General features: G+C 46.2%; 1 protein-coding gene across 1 annotated transcript in view; it reads right to left on the bottom strand.

Annotated features, from left to right (window-relative positions):
• The window catches only part of COL27A1 (collagen type XXVII alpha 1 chain), a 247,496-nt gene that overhangs the window by 63,722 nt on the left and 164,504 nt on the right, over positions 1–19,270 (bottom strand). The window contains exons 30-34 of the mRNA XM_084650113.1: positions 8,126–8,179; positions 6,168–6,212; positions 5,941–5,985; positions 5,657–5,710; positions 1,761–1,814 (exon numbers count right to left, since the gene is read on the bottom strand). Of these exons, the coding sequence (XP_084506239.1) occupies positions 1,761–1,814; positions 5,657–5,710; positions 5,941–5,985; positions 6,168–6,212; positions 8,126–8,179 (252 nt within the window). The remainder of the gene's footprint in view (positions 1–1,760; positions 1,815–5,656; positions 5,711–5,940; positions 5,986–6,167; positions 6,213–8,125; positions 8,180–19,270) is intronic.

The raw sequence follows: 19,270 nt of genomic DNA, 5'->3' as shown, positions 1-19,270 counted from the left end.
ATTGTTGTATTTTTTGCATCGATTTCCTGCTAGGGCAGGCAGTGGGACTCCGTTAAATAAGACCAAAGGTGACACAGCAAAGCTGGTCTTGCCAGTTTTGAAGGGGTTTTTATTTATTTATTGTATTAACTTTCCAGACCACAATCCCTCTCTTCTCTGCAGCTAGGAATAAAGGAAACAAGATCTTGTAATTGCAGGAGCTCTCGGAGGTTTCCAGTTTCCAGCTTTCCGAACTGGAGGTAGCGGTGAGTGGGTGCATGTTAGGTTTCGGAACAATTGGGCAAGTCATGCAATGAGAAAAAGCAAGTTCCAGTGAAAGCAGAAATACTGCCTGGGTTTTTCCAGTGGTTCCGGTGCAAGAGAAAGGCTCTATCTCCTCCAAGATCCTATCATATGGAGCTCTGTGCTTTCAGAACAAGCAAGGCCTAGGGCAGCTCAGTAGCGGCCTAGCAACTTTCCAGATCCCTAGTGTGGTTTACCACACTGAGAGCTCACTCTATCCAGTCTAGCAGGCAGGAGACTGGAAAATCTCATGACTCATACATTTTGCAGTGGGTTGTATTAAAAGGTACCTCAGCTGCTACTTTTGAGACCAAGTGAACATCTTGAGTATATTACAATCACAGACACACAGCGAGGAGCTAGAAGTGGGTGACCTAGTCTGCGGTGATCGGCTGTGATGGTAAGAATTGAAGGAGAGTCTCCAGGTGCTCGGAGGGTTAGAGGAAACTCTACTGAGTAAGCTTCTGCCCTCCTGTGCTCCTAAACATGGGCACAAAATATCAGTAACCATTCCTTTCATTTTGTTGCAAAGTGTCACTTTTGTCTAATGGTAACAATGATGCAAAAAGTGTGTCGTTCTAAAGCAAAGGCATTTCTTCCACCCACTCACTTGGACAGTGGTGAGACTGCGTCTGACAATCAGAACATATCAAGACTGGGCTGAATAATATGATTGCCAGGCAGAGACAGCAGCAACTGGGGGTGGGAAGGGAAAGAGACTTGGGGGCTTCTTCACTACAGATTTTTATTGAGTTTGTAACACGGATGATTCTATACACAACAGAGTTAACATATGGGCCCAGATGCTCAAAGGGAGTTAGGTTCCTAACTTCTACTAATTTCAGGGGGAGTTAGATGCATAAATGCCTTTGAGGATCTGGGCCTGGTTCCTAAAGCATGAATGGGGTTGTGACAATTCTCAAACTGCAGCCAGATTTAAAAATGCTCCTTCTGCTGTGTAGGTGGGACTGCACATCTGTGTAACAGGGTTAGCCAACCTCCTGCCTCCCAGGTCTCTGGGTGGGAGGGCAGGCCAAAACGCATTGCATCCTGGGGAAAAATACCTAAGTACTGGTGCCAAGGTGACGCTCTGTGGGTTAGCTGCCCCGATTTTTCCAGAATGCTCTGGGATCTGTTGGGTGGACGATATGGGAAGGTTGACAAACCCTAAATGGTGGTGTGTGGATGTGTTGAATTGCATCACCTGTAACCAGGTCAGAGTCTGGTTCAGCCCAATATGGTTCTGTCTGGACTGACGATGGGGCCTGTATTTGTAACTTTTCTCTTGCACTCTTAATGCTGACATTAAAACTCTCAAGACACAGAAACCTTCATTGTCCTTTTCCCTCAAGAGTTACTGAAGGCAGACCAAGCCAGACTGCCCCTCGCTCAGCTGTGCAGTTCTAGGTGAGCGAGGGGGGGGGGAATGGGGCAGAAGAGAGGTGTATTGTAGAGAAAAAGCAAAGATCATACTCTACCTTATGTCCCATTTCTCCTAAAGGTCCAGCTGGCCCCTGTGATCCCTGGGGTCCCTGCAAGACAGACACACAGGGCTCTTTCGTGCAACATTGTCAATTCTGAAGAACAATCCGCTCCCTAGTGCCCTCCCACATCACATGGACACTACACAGGCATGGGAGAGGAGGTCAAAAGACCAGAAATGGGCAGCTCAAAGTGCTTGAACAGCAGCAAGCAAAGGATCAGAAACTTTCCCTGTGTCTGGGTGGGAGCTGCTATGTTGAAGCTGAACTGATAATAGTTGGTTTCAGAGTAGCAGCTGTGTTAGTCTGTATTCGCAAAAAGAAAAGGAGTACTTGTGGCACCTTAGAGACTAACCAATTTACAACAGACTGGACTTCTATATAGAGTGCTTCCGACGACGTGCATGGGCTGAAATTGTGGAAAAGCAGCATCACTTGCCCCATAACCTCAGCTGTGCAGAACACAATGCCATCCACAGCCTCAGAAACAACTCTGACGTCATAATCAAAAAGGCTGACAAAGAAGGTGCTGTCATTATCATGAATAGGTCGAAATATGAACAAGAGGCTGCTAGGCAGCTCTCCAACACCACTTTCTACAAGCCATTACCCTCTGATCCCACTGAGGGTTACCAAAAGAAACTACAGCATTTACTCAAGAAACTCCCTGAAAAAGCACAAGAACAAATCCGCACAGACACACCCCTGGAACCCCAACCTGGGATATGCTATCTACTACCCAAGATCCATAAACCTGGAAATCCTGGACGTCCCATTATCTCAGACATTGGCACCCTGACAACAGGATTGTCTGGCTATGTAGACTCCCTCCTCAAGCCCTACGTTACCAGCACTCCCAGCTATCTTCGAGACACCACTGACTTCCTGAGGAAACTACAATCCATCAGTGATCTTCCTGAAAACACCATCCTGGCCACTATGGATGTAGAAGCCCTCTACACCAACATTTCACACAAAGATGGACTACAAGCCATCAGGAACACTATCCCCGATAATGTCACGGCAAACCTGGTGGCTGAACTTTGTGACTTTGTCCTCACCCATAACTATTTCACATTTGGGGACAATGTATACCTTCAAAGCAGCGGCACTGCTATGGATACCTGCATGGCCCCACAGTATGCCAACATTTTTATGGCTGACTTAGAACAACGCTTCCTCAGCTCTCGTCCCCTAATGCCCCTACTCTACTTGTGCTATATTGATGACATCTTCATCATCTGGACCCATGGAAAAGAAACCCTTGAGGAATTCCACCATGGTTTCAACAATTTCCATCCCACCATCAACCTCAGCCTGGACCAGTCCACACAAGAGATCCACTTCCTGGACATTACAGTGCTAATAAGTGATGGTCACATAAACACCACCCTATACTGGAAACCTACTGACCGCTATTCCTACCTACATGCTTCCAGCTTTCATCCAGACCACACCACACGATCCATTGTCTACAGCTAAGCTCTACGATACAACCGCATTTGCTCCAACCCCTCAGACAGAGACAAACACCTACAAGATCTCTATCAAGCATTCTTACAACTACAATACCCACCTGCTGAAGTGAAGAAACAGATTGACAGAGCCAGAAGAGTACCCAGAAGTCACCTACTACAGGACAGGCCCAACAAAGAAAATAACAGAACGCCACTAGCCATCACCTTCAGCCCCCAACTAAAACCTCTCCAACACATCATCAAGGATCGACAACCTATCCTGAAGGATGACCCACACTCTCACAGATCTTGGGAGACAGGCCAGTCCTTGCTTACAGACAGACCCCCAACCTGAAGCAAATACTCACCAGCAACCACACACCACACAACAGAACCTCTAACCCAGGAACCTATCCTTGCAACAAAGCCGGTTGCCAACTGTGTTCACATATCTATTCAGGGGACACCATCATAGGGCCTAATCACATCAGCCACATTATCAGAGGCTTGTTCACCTGCACATCTACCAATGTGATATATGCCATCATGTGCCAGCAATGCCCCTCAGTCACGTACATTGGTCAAACTGGACAGTCTCTACGTAAAAGAATAAATGGACACAAATCAGAGGTCAAGAATTATAACATTCAAAAACACGTCGGAGAACACTTCAATCTCTCTGGTCACTCGATTACAGACCTAAAAGTTGCAATTCTTCAACAAAAAAACTTCAAAAATAGACTCCAACGAGAGACTGCTGAATTGGAATTAATTTGCAAACTGGATACAATTAACTTAGGCTTGAATAGTGACTGGGAGTGGATGGGTCATTACACAAAGTAAAACTATTTCCCCATGTTTATTCCCACCATCCTCCACCCCCCACTGTTCCTCAGACATTCTTGTCAACTGTTGGAAATGGCCCACCTTGATTATCCCTACAAAAGATTTCCCCCCCGCCCCTGCTCTCCTGCTGGTAGTAGCTCACCTTACCTGATCACTCTCGTTACAGTGTGTATGGTAACACCCGTTGTTTCATGTTCTCTACGTATATAAATCTCCCCACTGTATTTTCCATTGAATGCATCTGATGAAGTGAGCTGTAGCTCACGCAAGCTTATGCTCAAATAAATTTGTTAGTCTCTAAGGTGCCACAAGTCCTCCTTTTCTTTTTGATAATAGTTGGCAACCTTAGCATGTCTGAATAATTCCCTTCTCTAGTCTGCCTTGACACAGCCCGAGCCCACCCCCATTCCTACACTCTCAGAGCCTGCAGCACATCCCTCCTTCAGTCACCACAGTCTAACCCTCGCCAATCACAGCCCCCTTCTATTCCATCCATCTGACCTGACCCCTACTTCAACCCTTCCATCCTAGATGGAGTCAGAACTGGATTCTCTTTCTGCCATTTTCTCATGGTTCTCAATTGACTCCCTCCACCCCTCCCAGTAACATAACCAGATCCAGTCCACCCTCCCAGACACAGACCAGTCTGGGATCATCCTCTAACAGGCTCAGGAGTGTCTAACCATGGCCTTCCTGAGCAGCCTAACGTGGAACCTCTTACAGTCCTAAGACAGTTAGCTCCTCCACCCGTCCTTGCAAGCATCTAGCCTAATTACTATCATTACAGTAGCATCTACTGCCCCCAAGGTGAGGGCCCTATTGTGTTACGTGCTATACCTAGTCACTCCGACCTTGAAGAGCTTACAGTCTAAATAGCAGAAAGAAAAGGAGTACTTGTGGCACCTTAGAGACTAACCAATTTATTTGAGCATGAGCTTTCGTGAGCTACAGCTCACTTCATTGGATGCAAATAGCCTAGACAGAGAAAGGGTGGCAAAAAGGAAGTTTTACCAACACAGGAGCTGAGGTGCTGCCCAAGTTCACCCAGGGAGTCTGTGATGGAGTGAAGAATTGAACCCAGGTCTCCTGAGTCCCAGTGCAATGCCTTGACCGCAAAAAACATTTTTCCTTTCCAGTGCCTCTTCCAAACTTCCATTCTGACCTCTTTCTTCCACCTTCCCTGCCAGACTCTCCCTTGGTTTCTCCTTCAATTCTCTGTCAGAATCAGGTCCAGTCTCTTTTCTAACTTTCCCATCTTTAATCTGATCCAGGCCCTCTTGCTCTCCCAAAATCCAGACTTGCCCCTCTGTCCACCCTCCCTGCCAGAGTCAACTCCAGTCTCTGTTCTACCTTCTTGCTACTGAATCTCATTAAGTGCCTCCCTTCTGCCTCTGTAGGGTCTGATCTTGCCCTTCTTCCAACCTTCCTGGGCCCTCCTTTAACGCTGCCTCCCTGATCAAGCTGGATTCAGCAGGAGAGGCAGGGATGGAAATGAAGGAGTGTATGTGCAGGGGGGAAGCAAGACTGAGGAGGAAATGAGGGGAAAGAGAAAGGGACAGATGGTTGAAGAGGGAATGAGAAGACACTTGCCGGGTCGCCTGGAGTGCCTTTGCCTCCTCGGGGTCCAGAAGGTCCTTGGATACCCTAGGATAAGAAAAAGCACCAAGGTCAGCTCTGTCCCATCATCACCTTTCACACCTCCCAGCATGTCAGATTCACCTCGTAAACACTTTATAAAAGGAACACAGAGGTGGCCCTGAGGCTGAACTGTGAGACATTGTCCAGGTTTCTCCTTCTGGAGCAGGAATCAAAAAACGTAAAACCTTAATTAAAATGTAGGCTATAAAAGGGAATAGAAGGTAGTTGGCACTTACTGGGAAGCCACGTGGTCCTGTCTCCCCAGTCTCTCCCATCTTCCCCTGTAAACAGAAGGTTACAGTAATTAGGTTGGGAACGTGCTGAAATGCCCTGGTTGCTTTGGCCAGGGAAGTCGATCAAAGCTGTATTTTACTGGGAGCCACGCACGCGTGAGTATACATACATGTAGCGTTTGGCACAGTGCCAGCTTGGCATCCAGCACCAGCTCTCACAGTGGACGTACCTGCTGCCCATCGGGCCCTGGTTTGCCTGGCTCCCCCTGAAGGCCCTGTTAATGAAAAAGACAAAGACATGTTGGCATTGGCATGAGCTGTGCAGTGGAGACTCTTGACTGGCTAGCTCCTCCTGATGCCCCAGCCTTCTTGCTCTTGGAATCCCCCAGGGAAGGGTCAATCATTTGCTTCTGGTTCCCCACCAGCATTTAAAGGGGCTAGCTAGTGTCCTAAAGTCCCCCTCCCATGGGGGAATAGTCCCATCTGCTGAGGAGCTTGGAGCATAATCCAATTTTTCTCTTTCTTGCTCTTAGAAATCCCAGTGACTCAGGACTCCCCACTTATCAGGTTCAAAAGGGGGAAGTTTCTCCATCCAACTCTAGGTCATTGTGGGTGGAGAAGGGGCAGGGCATTAGCCACACATTGATCGGTAGGCCGGGTGGCACTTGGACTCCAAAGGTGCTTCATGCTGTGTGCTCAGCATTCAGGGGTGGAAGAGCCTCAATAGTACAACACACACCCGCTCAGGTAAGAGCCAGCAGCATAAGCATTATTTCCTTTTCTAACTGCTGCTCTGCCTGAGAAGGGAGCCTCTGAGGAGCTAGGGGCTGAGAGGACATGGATGCAGGAGAAGTCTTATAAGGCAGAAGAACAATTGGGAGAAAAGAAGGCATGACAGAGAACTGAAAAGTCTGCCACTATTTCAATGCTCATCGGTTGGACTAGCCTTCTTGCTAGGCTGCCATCCATATTCCAAAAGGAAACACCCATATTGGGAGCTGCTCTACCACCCTATCCCTCTCTTTCTCAGCAGCCTTGCCTCAAAAGAAGGTTCTTTGTCAGCATCTGGCTTGGATACTCTCTTAATCAGACTTAATGAGGGGCAGGTCTATTCCAGGAGGCCATTTGCCAGACCCCCTTCGCACCAGGAGGCAGGGGGGATTTCTGTTCCATGAATGTCTCTGCTCTGATCATACCACACTGCAGGGAGACACACTTTGTAAAGACAGCAAACACCACATATCTTTGACTTACTCTGTGTGTGTGTGTGGGCAGTAGAAATGTGCAGTCAGAATCCTTAAGGGTGTGGTGATGGTAAGGCCAGATCTACCTACAAGTTTTGTATTGGTGTAACTATTTCAGTTAGAGGGTGTGATTTTTTTTTTTTACCAATATAGTTAAATTAGCATAACCCCTATAGCGTAGGCTCAGTTATACTGGTTTAAATGTGTTTTATGCTGATATAGCTTATTTTCTTTCCCATATGGGAATAAGCTATCCTGGTATAAGCACCTATATACTGCAACAGCTGTGCCTGTGCGGGGGTGCAACTGGTGTAAAGTGGCACAACTTTGTGTGTAAACAAGCCCTGAGCTACCTTACAGCCCCCCTTCACTTTAACCGAACAGCTGGAACCTTTATTATCTCTGAGACTGTATTTCTACCAAATGAATAACTTCTGGATGAATTTAGACAGCATTCTTCCCTCGGATCCCCACCCTTCCTCCCCAAATGGAAAGGCTTTTGGGAGACCAGGGAATAGACATTTCCACTGGTCTCCCACTGAGCAGAGCCATGTGCTAGGAACCTGATGCAGGGAAGAAGCTAGGTGGTTGTGTGCTGGGGGACAGCTGGTGCCATACAAAATCATGCTGGTTGCTTTTAAGGTGCCTTGATGTGAGCGAGTGTTGGCTCTTGGCAGCTGAGCTCTGCCACCAGTGTGGGGCGCTCCTCTCTGCTCTGCACAGAGGAATGCTGGCTGGGCTAACTGGCACTGGCTGGACTTAGTGCTTGGTGCTGATGGAGCTAGAGCTATTTAAATTGACTTGAGGATACACCATGAAGGGCGAGAGGCAGTGAGGAGGTGGTGGTGGTGGGAGACATCCTGATTTTCCCAGGGCCTAAAGGGGAGCCTCATAGCATGCTCAAGAGCAGACCCGTCAGAACTAGCACTCCTGTTAGAACTTACCTTAACACCTCTTGACCCTGGCTCCCCCACTGGTCCATCAGGACCTCTGGCACCCTGGGGGACCGAGAGAGAGAGTTACACAGCAAAAGTGAACAGCAGGTGTCCCCCTTGTGCTGCTAACAGGGAGTTGTCTACTGGGGGTTGGGTGTGATCCCAGCTTCCACTGTGCAGCCTGACCTCTCCCACCTCCCCAGTGCACATTTTGCATGCTCAGGGGGCTGAGTTCTTGGACTTTCTCCAAAAAACAAAGCAGCTACACTTCTCCTACCCTTCACCTGTCTGATCCATTGGATCCATCCTCCCTGCCTTTCACCCTGAGTAGCTTCAGTAACACAGAAGAGGAGAAAGAAAAGGAGTACTTGTGGCACCTGAGAGACTAACCTATTTATTTATTTATTTATTTTTAGTCTCTCAGGTGCCACAAGTACTCCTTTTCTTTTTGCGAATACAGACTAACACGGCTGCTACTCTGAAACAGAAGAGGAGATGGGTGGAGGGAGCCCTGCTTGTGTGTGTGTGGGGTGTGTGTGTTGATTTCTCTGTCCATAGCCATATTTAATTCTCCTCTTGCTCTTAACCCTTGGGATGCTGGCACTCAACAACCAGATGAATGCTTAGGAAGGTGGGTATGCACAGCATGGCTGTGGTTCCCAAGGGTTTAAAGCTTGGGCTTGTTAGACTGTTTCTAACATTCGTCTTGGAGTCAAGGTTCATCTCCTGTTATAGGGCTCCTTGGTGCAGGATTCATCCTACTGCATGTAGGGTAGAAGGCTCACCCAAAAGTAAAGCAACAGCAACCCTAGCTTCAGAACTCTTGAAGCCCATTAGAAGAGTTCTTCCTTTAGCCACAGGTCTTGCTTAGATGGGTGTTTCAGCTGATTCCCAGGCTCAATGGAGCCACTTTTTAGTTTTGTTCTCCCCCCTCCCAGCCAATTTATTTAATTTCTCATCATGTATTGGGCAGTGCATTTATGTTATTTTTATTTCTATCTAGCCAACATTAAGCCCAAAATGAGAGCCAGAGGAGAAAGACAGGCCAGAGGTCAGGAACGGCTTCATTTTCAGACCTTAATGACTATGGTAATCTTGCTGGGACAGACCCTGAAATCTGAATTTATTCACATCATGGCTCTTCCTTCTGAAGAGTCAAGCTCTCCCATCGTCCCCTACATGATACAATTTGAACTCTTTGCATACCACTCCCTGTTATTCACATCCATGGTCATGTCGCTGTTGAAGTCAAGTCATCAAAGCTATAAGATGCACAATGTGAGCCCAAACAGATGCATAAAGGCAACTTGGAATTGGACGTATTTAATAAAGTGCCATGGGTTAGCTTCTCATTAATGATAGGTGTTTTAGGCATTTTATTATAGTTACCTGCTGCTTAGAGAACTGCTATGAACATGACCAGGAATTCATGTATATATGAAATGGGTAGGGGCATGTAGCATGACCAGTTGTACATGTGTGGTCAGATGGCCAGTCATTTGTGCTTAAGTATGTTTTGATGAAACCTCTCAGGTCCAAGTGTACACGGGAACCTTTCAAGGCATGTATATGCATGAGAAAGCCAGGTGTCGGGGGATGAATCCAGCTCCATGCATCTACAGATGTTCAAACATATGAGGAGGCTGAACACGGTTAGCGGAGAACCTACACAAAAGCATGCACGTGACAGTTATCGTCCTGGAAATCATGCTCAAGACTAAAAAGAGATGTGCTTATTCTTCAGGGGTATAACAGAAAAGCATCATTTGTGCACAGTGGAAAATCCCTAGATAGCACTGAAGCTGATCTCAGTGGAACTCTTCCCCCACCCCCATCCCTATCCTAGTCCAAGAGTAAGTTCTGTGACACTGACATACAACAGGCAGAGGGGTGGCAGGTAGGAATAAAAAGATAGATCGAGAGACCACACCAACGTGTGCCATGTCCACAATGGAGCCCTGATCTTGACTGGGCCTCTAGGCACTACTGCAGCATACATAATTCTAACATTGCTTTGTGGTGTATATGTTATGGTGAAAGGAATTCAGACACCAGGCCAAAGTGGAAATAGAGAAAATAGGAGCCAATTTGCTTAATCGAGATGCAAACTGAGAGCCAAATGTAATAACAGGGGCCAATATGTTAGCAAAGCAACTACAGTGTGACAGCAGGGGAGAGAGAGAGACTCACAAAGAGAGGCAGTGTAATAGCAGAAGATGTATAGGAAAGACAGCCAAATTATTACAGCAAACACTGACAATATAAAATAATGCAAAAACTTCTACTGTGTTTGGCAAACTCAGTTATGCTGAACAGACCCGAGACCAAATAACCATAGTGCATGCCCATAAGACACAGTTTAAAGTATACCGAATCTGCTCTCTAGAACAGTCACTGTGCATCAAATGGGAACAGCAAAACCACTGCCCACGCTGCTACATTCAGCGAGCTGTATGGCTCCTAGCTTGGATCGAGACATTTCCCTAACCTGGAAAGGACGCCTCAAGCTCAAAGTGTAGACACACCCTTTGACTGACAGCATACAAATCCACATGTAGAAAAGTTCACCAAAGCCTCCCTGGGTGTAATGGCAAACCTTCTGTTACTGGATTCCCATTTTCCTCCCTTTTGCTTAGCCCGCCTCTGCTCTTTGAACTGTTCTGGATCATGAAACAGTGCAGTATTTGTACTTCACTTGGGGAAATGGGTGACAAAGGGACAAGCAGCCAGGCAGCTTGTGCTTTAAGTCAAACTGTCCAGCTCTGTGAACTGAGTTTTCGCCTTCTCTGGGCTACCTGGAAACAATAACCACCCTGTTAGGCTGAGAATTCCCCTCCCCAAACTCATGACTTCACACATCCATCCATCACTTTCCTGTCCGAACTCCCTAGAGAAACAAGCACAAACAAAGAAAAAACAGCATCCGGAGGGAAATTGACCCCTTGGAACCATGAAGGTGGCTGGATCTCAGACAGAGCCACACTGCTCTGCTGGATGTTGGAAAGAAAAGAAGCTGCTACAGGGAACGCAAGTAACATTACTCTGCTTGGATGGTCGTGAGGGGAGGGAGATCCGAGACGTTCAGACCTACAGAGGGGCAGGCATCTTCTCTGCTCTGAGGGGTCATGATGATAACGGAAAGAGACAGACGGGCAGATGGAGACACGTTTCACCCTTGGGGAGTTATTTGAAATTTATCACCATGATCAACACCCTAGAATTGCCCCCAACCTGATAGGGACATAGAAATTGCCAGAATGGATGAGACCCAAGGTCCATCGAATGCAGTCTCCTCTCTCCCACAATGGCCAGTCCCAGCTGCTTCAGAGAAAGGTGCAAGAAGAGATGGCGCAGCAGCAGATGTGGGATAATCTGACCCTCCCCCCACATTAGGTCTCATCCCGATGTCCAACAGTTATGACAACTCTGGCCATTCCTGTTATACATATAAATGTCCAATCCCTCTTTGAGTCTTGTTAAATTCTTGGCCCCAATGACTTTCTGTGACAGTCAGGCTCAGTACTATGCTCACAAAGTCAGAATGAGCTCCTTGTCTTCCTTGGACCATGATCTCATTTCTCCACAAGTCCCTTCCCCCTTATAATCTGCACAGAAACCAGTTACAGTAGATGGACAAAGGAGCTAATCTACAGATGGCTGAAATGCCAGAGCTTTCTCCAGCATCCTTGCTGTGCTGCAGAAAGACAATCTTGTTTTCCTTACAAATTAATCATAGAATATCAGGGTTGGAAGGGACCTCAGGAGGTCATCTAGTCCAACCCCCTGCTCAAAGCAGGACCAATCCCCAATTAAATCATCCCAGCCAGGGCTTTGTCAAGCCTGACCTTAAAAACTTCTAAGAAAGGAGATTCTACCACCTCCCTAGGTAACGCATTCCAGTGTTTCACCACCCTCCTAGTGAAAAAGTTTTTCCTAATATCCAACCTAAACCTCCCCCACTGCAATCAATCAATATGGAGACACAAAAACTGTCCCCAGGCAGAGTGTCTGAGTTGAGGGTTGGCCTTGTCCTCATTGGGACCATTATTCTCTTTTCCTGGGGAAGCTGAAAACAGGGGGATCAGCAGGCCAGGGGTGAATCAAACCCCAGCAATGGTGGAGAGTGTCTATTTTTGCACCTCTGGAAACTACAAGTTCACACTGAAAATGGAGCAGTGGGAATTCTGCATCTCTCGGCAGCACAGAGCGATGCCCTGTCAGAACACTTATCTGTTGAGAAGGAAACCAGATGACAAACCAGAAATTCTCAAGGAAACGGAAGGAGCATCTTGGTGATGCTGTCTTCAGAGAGATTCTAAGGGTTCGAGGCCCACCACTCAGCGACTCTGCTTGAAACATGACACAGGCTCAGAAGAGTGGGGCCCACTGCCCTTTGGCACTCATCACAGCAGCCTTTAAGTGGCCCAAAGAATAGTCATTGAGTGAAATGAGGCGCTCTCGCTATGAACCGGATATGCTAAGTGTGCGGTACTCTTCTGCTACCCTAACTAGTGTGACCATATTTTCCAAAGGGAAAAGGGGACACTCCCAGCCGCTCGTCCGAGGCCCTCCTTTCTCCCGCACGAGGTGGTTGCCCAATCGCTGGAACCCTGCCTTCCCCCCTTGTACAGGGCTGTCATCTCCACTTGCCCCACATCTCTGCAAGTCCCTCCGCACCGCACCCCACTTTTTGGACAAAGGCTCAGTTTTGCCAAAAAAAAAAAAAAAAGTTGGGACAGTGGGGACAGGGCTTAAAAAAGGAACGGTCCTGGCCAAAGCGGGATGTGTGATCACTCTAACCCGAAGCCCCATCTCCCTAGGCCCCGCAAGTCTAGCATCAAAGACAGACTAGAACCAGAACTGAGCTGGGCCGAGCACTTAGGCCACTCCCAAGGAGTTAGTCAATAGCGGACACATTTGCTCATCCAGCTGTTGCATACAGTTATAAGGCCAGTCTCTCCTCAGAGACAAGCAGGTCTCTCAAATCTCTTGTTGTATTCCATCCCTCTCCGCCCCCCCCATCCTTTTCCAGTCACCTGGCACTGTACTTGTGGGAGTGGTCATTGAAATGGATGGAGTCCCCTGCTAGCTCCAGCCTGCCTTCTCACAGCTCTGCAGCTCAGGCAGGGAAACCTGGACCCCCAGCAATGCAGCCTGCCAGTACTCGCATGGCCACAGCACTGTTTGGAGTATCGTAGTTTCTTCCCAGCAGTTCTCTGTCACCAGCAACCCAGGAGTCCAGCAGGGCAATCTCCCTCACAGCAAGCACCTGGTTAATCCATCACTAAACATTTCATCAACATCTGACTTGAAAAGGTGAAACTGCCCCTGCATTCAGGAACAGACCAGGAAAGCTCCATCTTGCCCAGACTAAGAGGTTTCCCTAATTCACCCTGACAGGAAAAGCTACATTTAGCCAATTAGTTAAATCTTTGAAACTCCCTTTTACTGACAATGCCAGTTACAGACAAGTGAGGAAAACCCTGGAGCATCTACAGGAAACTGGAATGCCAGCAGGCAGCAGTAAGCAGGGTCTACATTACAATGTGCTAGGCAGGCTGCATAGTTGTCTTCTGGGGGCTGTGAAGTTTCCTAGAGCAGCTAAGTTTTCATTTAGTATTCAATATCAATCAGCACCTAGACTCCCCAGCAGATAAAACCCATCGCGCTAGATGCTGTACGAACAGTACAACCTCTGAAGAGCTTATCATTTAAATAGACAAAAGAGGAAAATAGGAAGGTAAAAGCAGATTTATCTCCATTTTGCAGATGGGAAATCCTATTGGGATCCAGGAAGTGGGAGGGCAAAAGCAGATGGGAAATAGGAGGCAGAGAGAATTATAGGCCCTGATACAACAAAGCACTTAAGAACATACTTAACTTTAAGTATGTGACCAAGGTCACACAGGAAGTCTGTGGCAGAGCCAGGAATTCCAACCAGATCTCCCTGAGTCCCACTCTGGCGCAATAGCCACAAGACCAATCTTTCTCTCTATTTAAATCAACAAATTATACTTCTGGCCCTTTCGGTTACATAGGCCCAGTGGTGGAAGGTGTGTTGCTATGAATTGGAATAATACAATGCATTTTAGGGTCAAATGTTTATGTGCAGAAGCAGGTGAAACTTAGCCATTTTAACTGATGTTTGCTTTGGGGTCATGGATCACAGAGTGATACCCAATGTGAGGGGAGAAGGAGGTGGGGAACCCACCCAGACCTGGACTGACTAAATGTTTAGTAAAGCCTGCAAAATACAATTGCTCAGCTTTGTTTGACTCTAAATAGATAGTTCTACTTAAGTACATTTCTTGCTTTAGTATCTCCAGGAGGCACCATGCAGACCTACAGGGTAGAAAGTCAATGGGATTTATGCCCCGTAGCGCCGAAATCATTTTGAAAAACATCACATCACTTAGGCCCTTTTGAAAATGTTATCCCTAATCCCATTCCGCACACATAATCGTTAGCCCATTTGTAAACATAGGCTTCACTGCTTACCGTCCTTTGTGTTGGTTTGCTACTGCTAATGTTGGCAAGCTCATAGAATCATCATAGAATCATAGAATATCAGGGTTGGAAGGGACCCCAGAAGGTCATCTAGTCCAACCCCCTGCTTGAAGCAGGACCAATTCCCAGTTAAATCATCCCAGCCAGGGCTTTGTCAAGCCTGACCTTAAAAACCTCTAAGGAAGGAGATTCTACCATCTCCCTAGGTAACGCATTCCAGTGTTTCACCACCCTCTTAGTGAAAAAGTTTTTCCTAATATCCAATCTAAACCTCTCCCACTGCAACTTGAGACCATTACTCCTCGTTCTGTCATCTGCTACCATTGAGAACAGTCTAGAGCCATCCTCTTTGGAACCCCCTTTCAGGTAGTTGAAAGCAGCTATCAAATCCCCCCTCATTCTTCTCTTCTGCAGGCTAAACAATCCCAGCTCCCTCAGCCTCTCCTCATAAGTCATGTGTTCCAGACCCCTAATCATTTTTGTTGCCCTTCGCTGGACTCTCTCCAATCTATCCACATCCTTCCTGTAGTGTGGGGCCCAAAACTGGACACAGTACTCCAGATGAGGCCTCACCAATGTCGAATAGAGGGGAACGATCATAGCCTCAGGCAATACTACCTTCCGAGAGCTTCAGACCGAGACTGAACAAAACTATGACACTGCTAATAAGGACTCAAAGCCCAGATGTGAACAGCCCTAGCATCTGAATATTGAGGAAGTTTGGATCCAAATTTTGCATCTCTAGTGTATATCAGTCAACAGAGCTACAGAGTAATGCCTCCAGCAGACAACACTCCATCTGAATAGAACTTAATGCCTAGAAAGGTGTTTCAACAAGCGAGAGCTACATTTTTCTTTTTCAATGGAGGCAAGGTGCAGACAACTTACATACAGAGGGAGAGGCCATCAAACTTTGATATAACAATGGAGAGAGAGAGTCACACAAACCTCAGGGGGATTCCTGCCTCTTATTCCATATCCTTAAATTTGTCTTGAAGTGGGAGATATTTCACAATGCATAAATCTTCTACATTGCTGCCTGACGGACGCTTTATATGGTAGAGTTCCAGGGGTGATGAATTGTGCCTCAGTGCATTGGGTTTAAGCAGCTCTCAGGAATCTTGAATTTTAGTTTATCTGCTCTCCAGCTCTTGTACTTTCCAGATAGTAGAGGATAGCAAGGGCCTTCTTTCCAAACTAGCCAGTCAATAGAAGTGTTGGGGAGATGAAGGAGGGAGCAGAGGTACCTTTCACCATCACACTCAGGAAGGACAGCTAGGTATGCAAGGAGAGGTCAGAAACAGCAGGTGCCTTCTCAAAATGCAAAGCCTCTTTTCTCTTCTTCCAAGTATTTCTAATTCAGCCACATGAGAAAGAGCTGGAGTGAGGTGATGGATGTGGCATTAAGAACCTGAACAGAACAGGCCCTGAGAACAGTCTGTGCCACCGGATGAGCCAATGACCTCTGTCATTCACCTGGACATGGACACACTCACCCCACTGTCAAATGATTTATAAACTCTGAGTCTTTAGCTATTAATCTAGTGTGTAATGCCAGTGTTAGAGACTCCCAAGATAAGCAGGGGCTCACCAATGGAACATGGAAGCAGAACATTTCCAAAGAGAATTACCAAACTTTCAGACATTAACAAGGAATAACCCAAAAAGAAAAGGAGTACTTGTGGCACCTTAGAGACTAACCAATTTATTTGAGCATGAGCTTTCGTGAGCTACAGCTCACTTCATCACTTGCATCCGATGAAGTGAGCTGTAGCTCACGAAAGCTCATGCTCAAATAAATTGGTTAGTCTCTAAGGTGCCACAAGTCCTCCTTTTCTTTTTGAGAATACAGACTAACACAGCTGTTACTCTGAAAGGAATAACCCAGTGCAGCTAAGAGGTGGTACACAGGAGTTCAGATACTTCTCATTTTTGCAGAGAAATTTAGGAGATTTTCCCCATCCTCCTTCAATCCTTGCTGCTGCCACTTCAGAGGCCTTAAAATGGTGTGACTATCCTTTTCCCAAGGAAGGTTGAACATACCGTATTCCAGCATCTTTTAATGCTGGTCTTTCAGTCAGCTGAAAGGTCACTGGAGAGCAAAGTAAGATGCTCTTCTGCCTTCTACTAGCCAGGTACTCATCCCTGCAAGCCCAAGAGCAAAGGAATGATTTTAGGACCTAAGTTTAAATACCACCATGTTGCAAATGACCAGGGTTTGATAAATTCCTGCAGTCACTAAGGCTACAAGCTGCAGGGTTCATGTGGTTAGACAGAGATTGGTCTAGTTATCCAAGTATCAGTAAGGAGTTCTGAAGCATGCAGCATATCTAGATCTTTGCTGGTTTTAGCTATTTATTGTTTAATGCAGGGGACTTGTTGACATTAGCTGGCATAGCTGGGAGACACAGATACACCCTGTAAATTCTACCTCTGGACTTTTAAAGACTGCAGCTTTTTTGAGTTACCTCTAGGCAGCCACACTATGGCTCTGAGTTAAAGGAGTAACAGTCCTGAATTGATGACTGGCACCTTGGCTGGGAGAACAGGCCAGGATGAGGGGCTTGTCAGATGGATTTCAGCTGGAGGTTTACAGACCATTCCATAAAGTCACAGCTTCAGTTAATATTAAGCTTCACAGCTTCAACTGATATTAAGTTTCCTGTGCAGATTCTCAATCCAGGTCTGAGCTGAGTTCATGGATAGGGCGATGAAACCAGGCACATTCCTGCTGTGAGGAGCTGATTAGCCGGAGCTTGCTCTTGAATTTGTTGCATGGTGTCTGCTCTGATGATTTGTTAGCCTGGGCATTGCCCGTAGGGTTCCTGGGATGTGGCATAGATGGCATGAAGAGCAATGAAAAATAAATAACCATTGCAGGCCCCTCCTGATTTAATGTTTGCTTTGACATTTCCAGCATGGCTGACTTCACTTTTTAAGCTTGGCAAGTGTCAGTCTGTAAGCGCTAGTCCTTGCAGGTCACAGAGTAAAGGCCTCAATTCAGAAGATGAAGTTTTGAGCAACATGGATCTGGAGAAAGAGAAGCTATTAAAAGGTGACAGATTTAGCTCAGCACTAAAGTTTTCTAAGTGAGTCACCTGCAGGTCCCCCGACTGTAGCCAGGGTCATAGGTGCTAACGCATCTTGGCATATCAAGTACTTTTATTTAGGTGCCTGACTTTGGAAATGTTGGCCGAGAGAGTTAGTTGAATCCCATTAGCCAACTGGAAACAATCCCAATCTCAACCATCAGATCTTCAGCTAGGTTATCCACTAGCCATCCTGCCATTCACCACTTAGTACCTGCCTGCCTCCAGTCAAGCAAATCCATCTATGTAACCCTTCTGAATATTTAAATGGAAAACCAGTCTTGTCTTGCTTTCTGATCTAGAGTGGGGGGTTAAGGGAGGAGAAGCCAGCTATCCCAGTCTTCCTAAAATTTAAATCCTAATTCCTCTAAACACTTAACTGTAAACGTGCTTAATCCCCATTGATTTAACTTTAAGCGTGTGTGTAAGTGCTATCCTTTATAGGGATGGTCTTAAGCACATTCTAAAGGTCAGCATGTATTTGTGTGTTTTTCTGAATTGGGGCCATAAGGAAGAGAAGAGAGAAAAATTGCATGTGTGGAGGCTTGTACAACATCGATTTGATGGCTAAAAGTAAACTGGAGGGAACAATAGTCCGCTCTCATACTAAGAAGAGGAAAGTTATGATTTTTAAAGGTTCTCTTTTTGACAATCAGTATTTTTATGTCAACAGCACAATAGCTATAACAACTTAAATACAGATCCCAAAAGTCTCCATTGTTCTTTACAATCCAAACCATATTTGCTACTTATGTTGTCTTCAAAAGTGCAATTACTTTAACGAGGTATCCAAACACGGATCAGTGCAATCCACAAACATCTGGCAGAGTTTTGCATTAATGTTTCCATTCTGAATTGAATTACATCTCTGCTGTGAATTGTAATATGGAGCATGCTGCGAAGGGCAGTGTTTGAAATTCCATTCAGGGGATCATTTCCCAGTCCTCAAAAACTAAAAGAAACAAAGAGCATGAATGGCAAGGAAACTACGCAAATAAGGAATATGAGGCAATAGAGAGACAGAGGCAGACATGTGCAAAGCAGAAAATTTCAAAGACAAGAGAGCTGTGAGAACAAGCAGCCCTTGTGGTAAAGTCCTATAGAATGACAACTTTTTAGAATCCCATTGATTTAATCTCTATCAGATTATTTAGGTATTGTCCATAAAAGAAATATAACAACCTATATACTATTAAAGAACTGGTTTGAAAGGAAAGATCAGTGAAGAGTGAGAGTAGTTAAATTAGCTGCAGAGCACCAGCAGACACTGGCTTCAAATGCAGCACACTAATAATCTCGCTGATACAGAAGTACTACTACAAGGAGCTGTACTAGAGATCAAGACATTAACACAGCTTCTTCACTTGACACTACCTCCCCATCTCCCTCCACCACCACTCCCTGGTCTAGAGTGACTTTTGTCATTGTTAGTCCTTGGTACTTTGATGTGGTCTGAAGTCTGGATTTCCTCAGGCATGAGTGGAATTACCGAATGCAGGAACGTAAAGGAGAAAACAACTGGTCTGGGGGCTGCTGGGTTGGAAATCTGGAGAGGAAA

The sequence above is a fragment of the Lepidochelys olivacea genome (assembly GCF_965140295.1).
Source record: "Lepidochelys olivacea isolate rLepOli2 genome assembly, chromosome: 16".
Taxonomy (NCBI): Eukaryota; Metazoa; Chordata; order Testudines; family Cheloniidae; genus Lepidochelys; species Lepidochelys olivacea.
The sequence above is the reverse complement of the archived record's forward strand: the minus strand, read 5'-3'. Positions and strand labels throughout refer to the sequence as shown.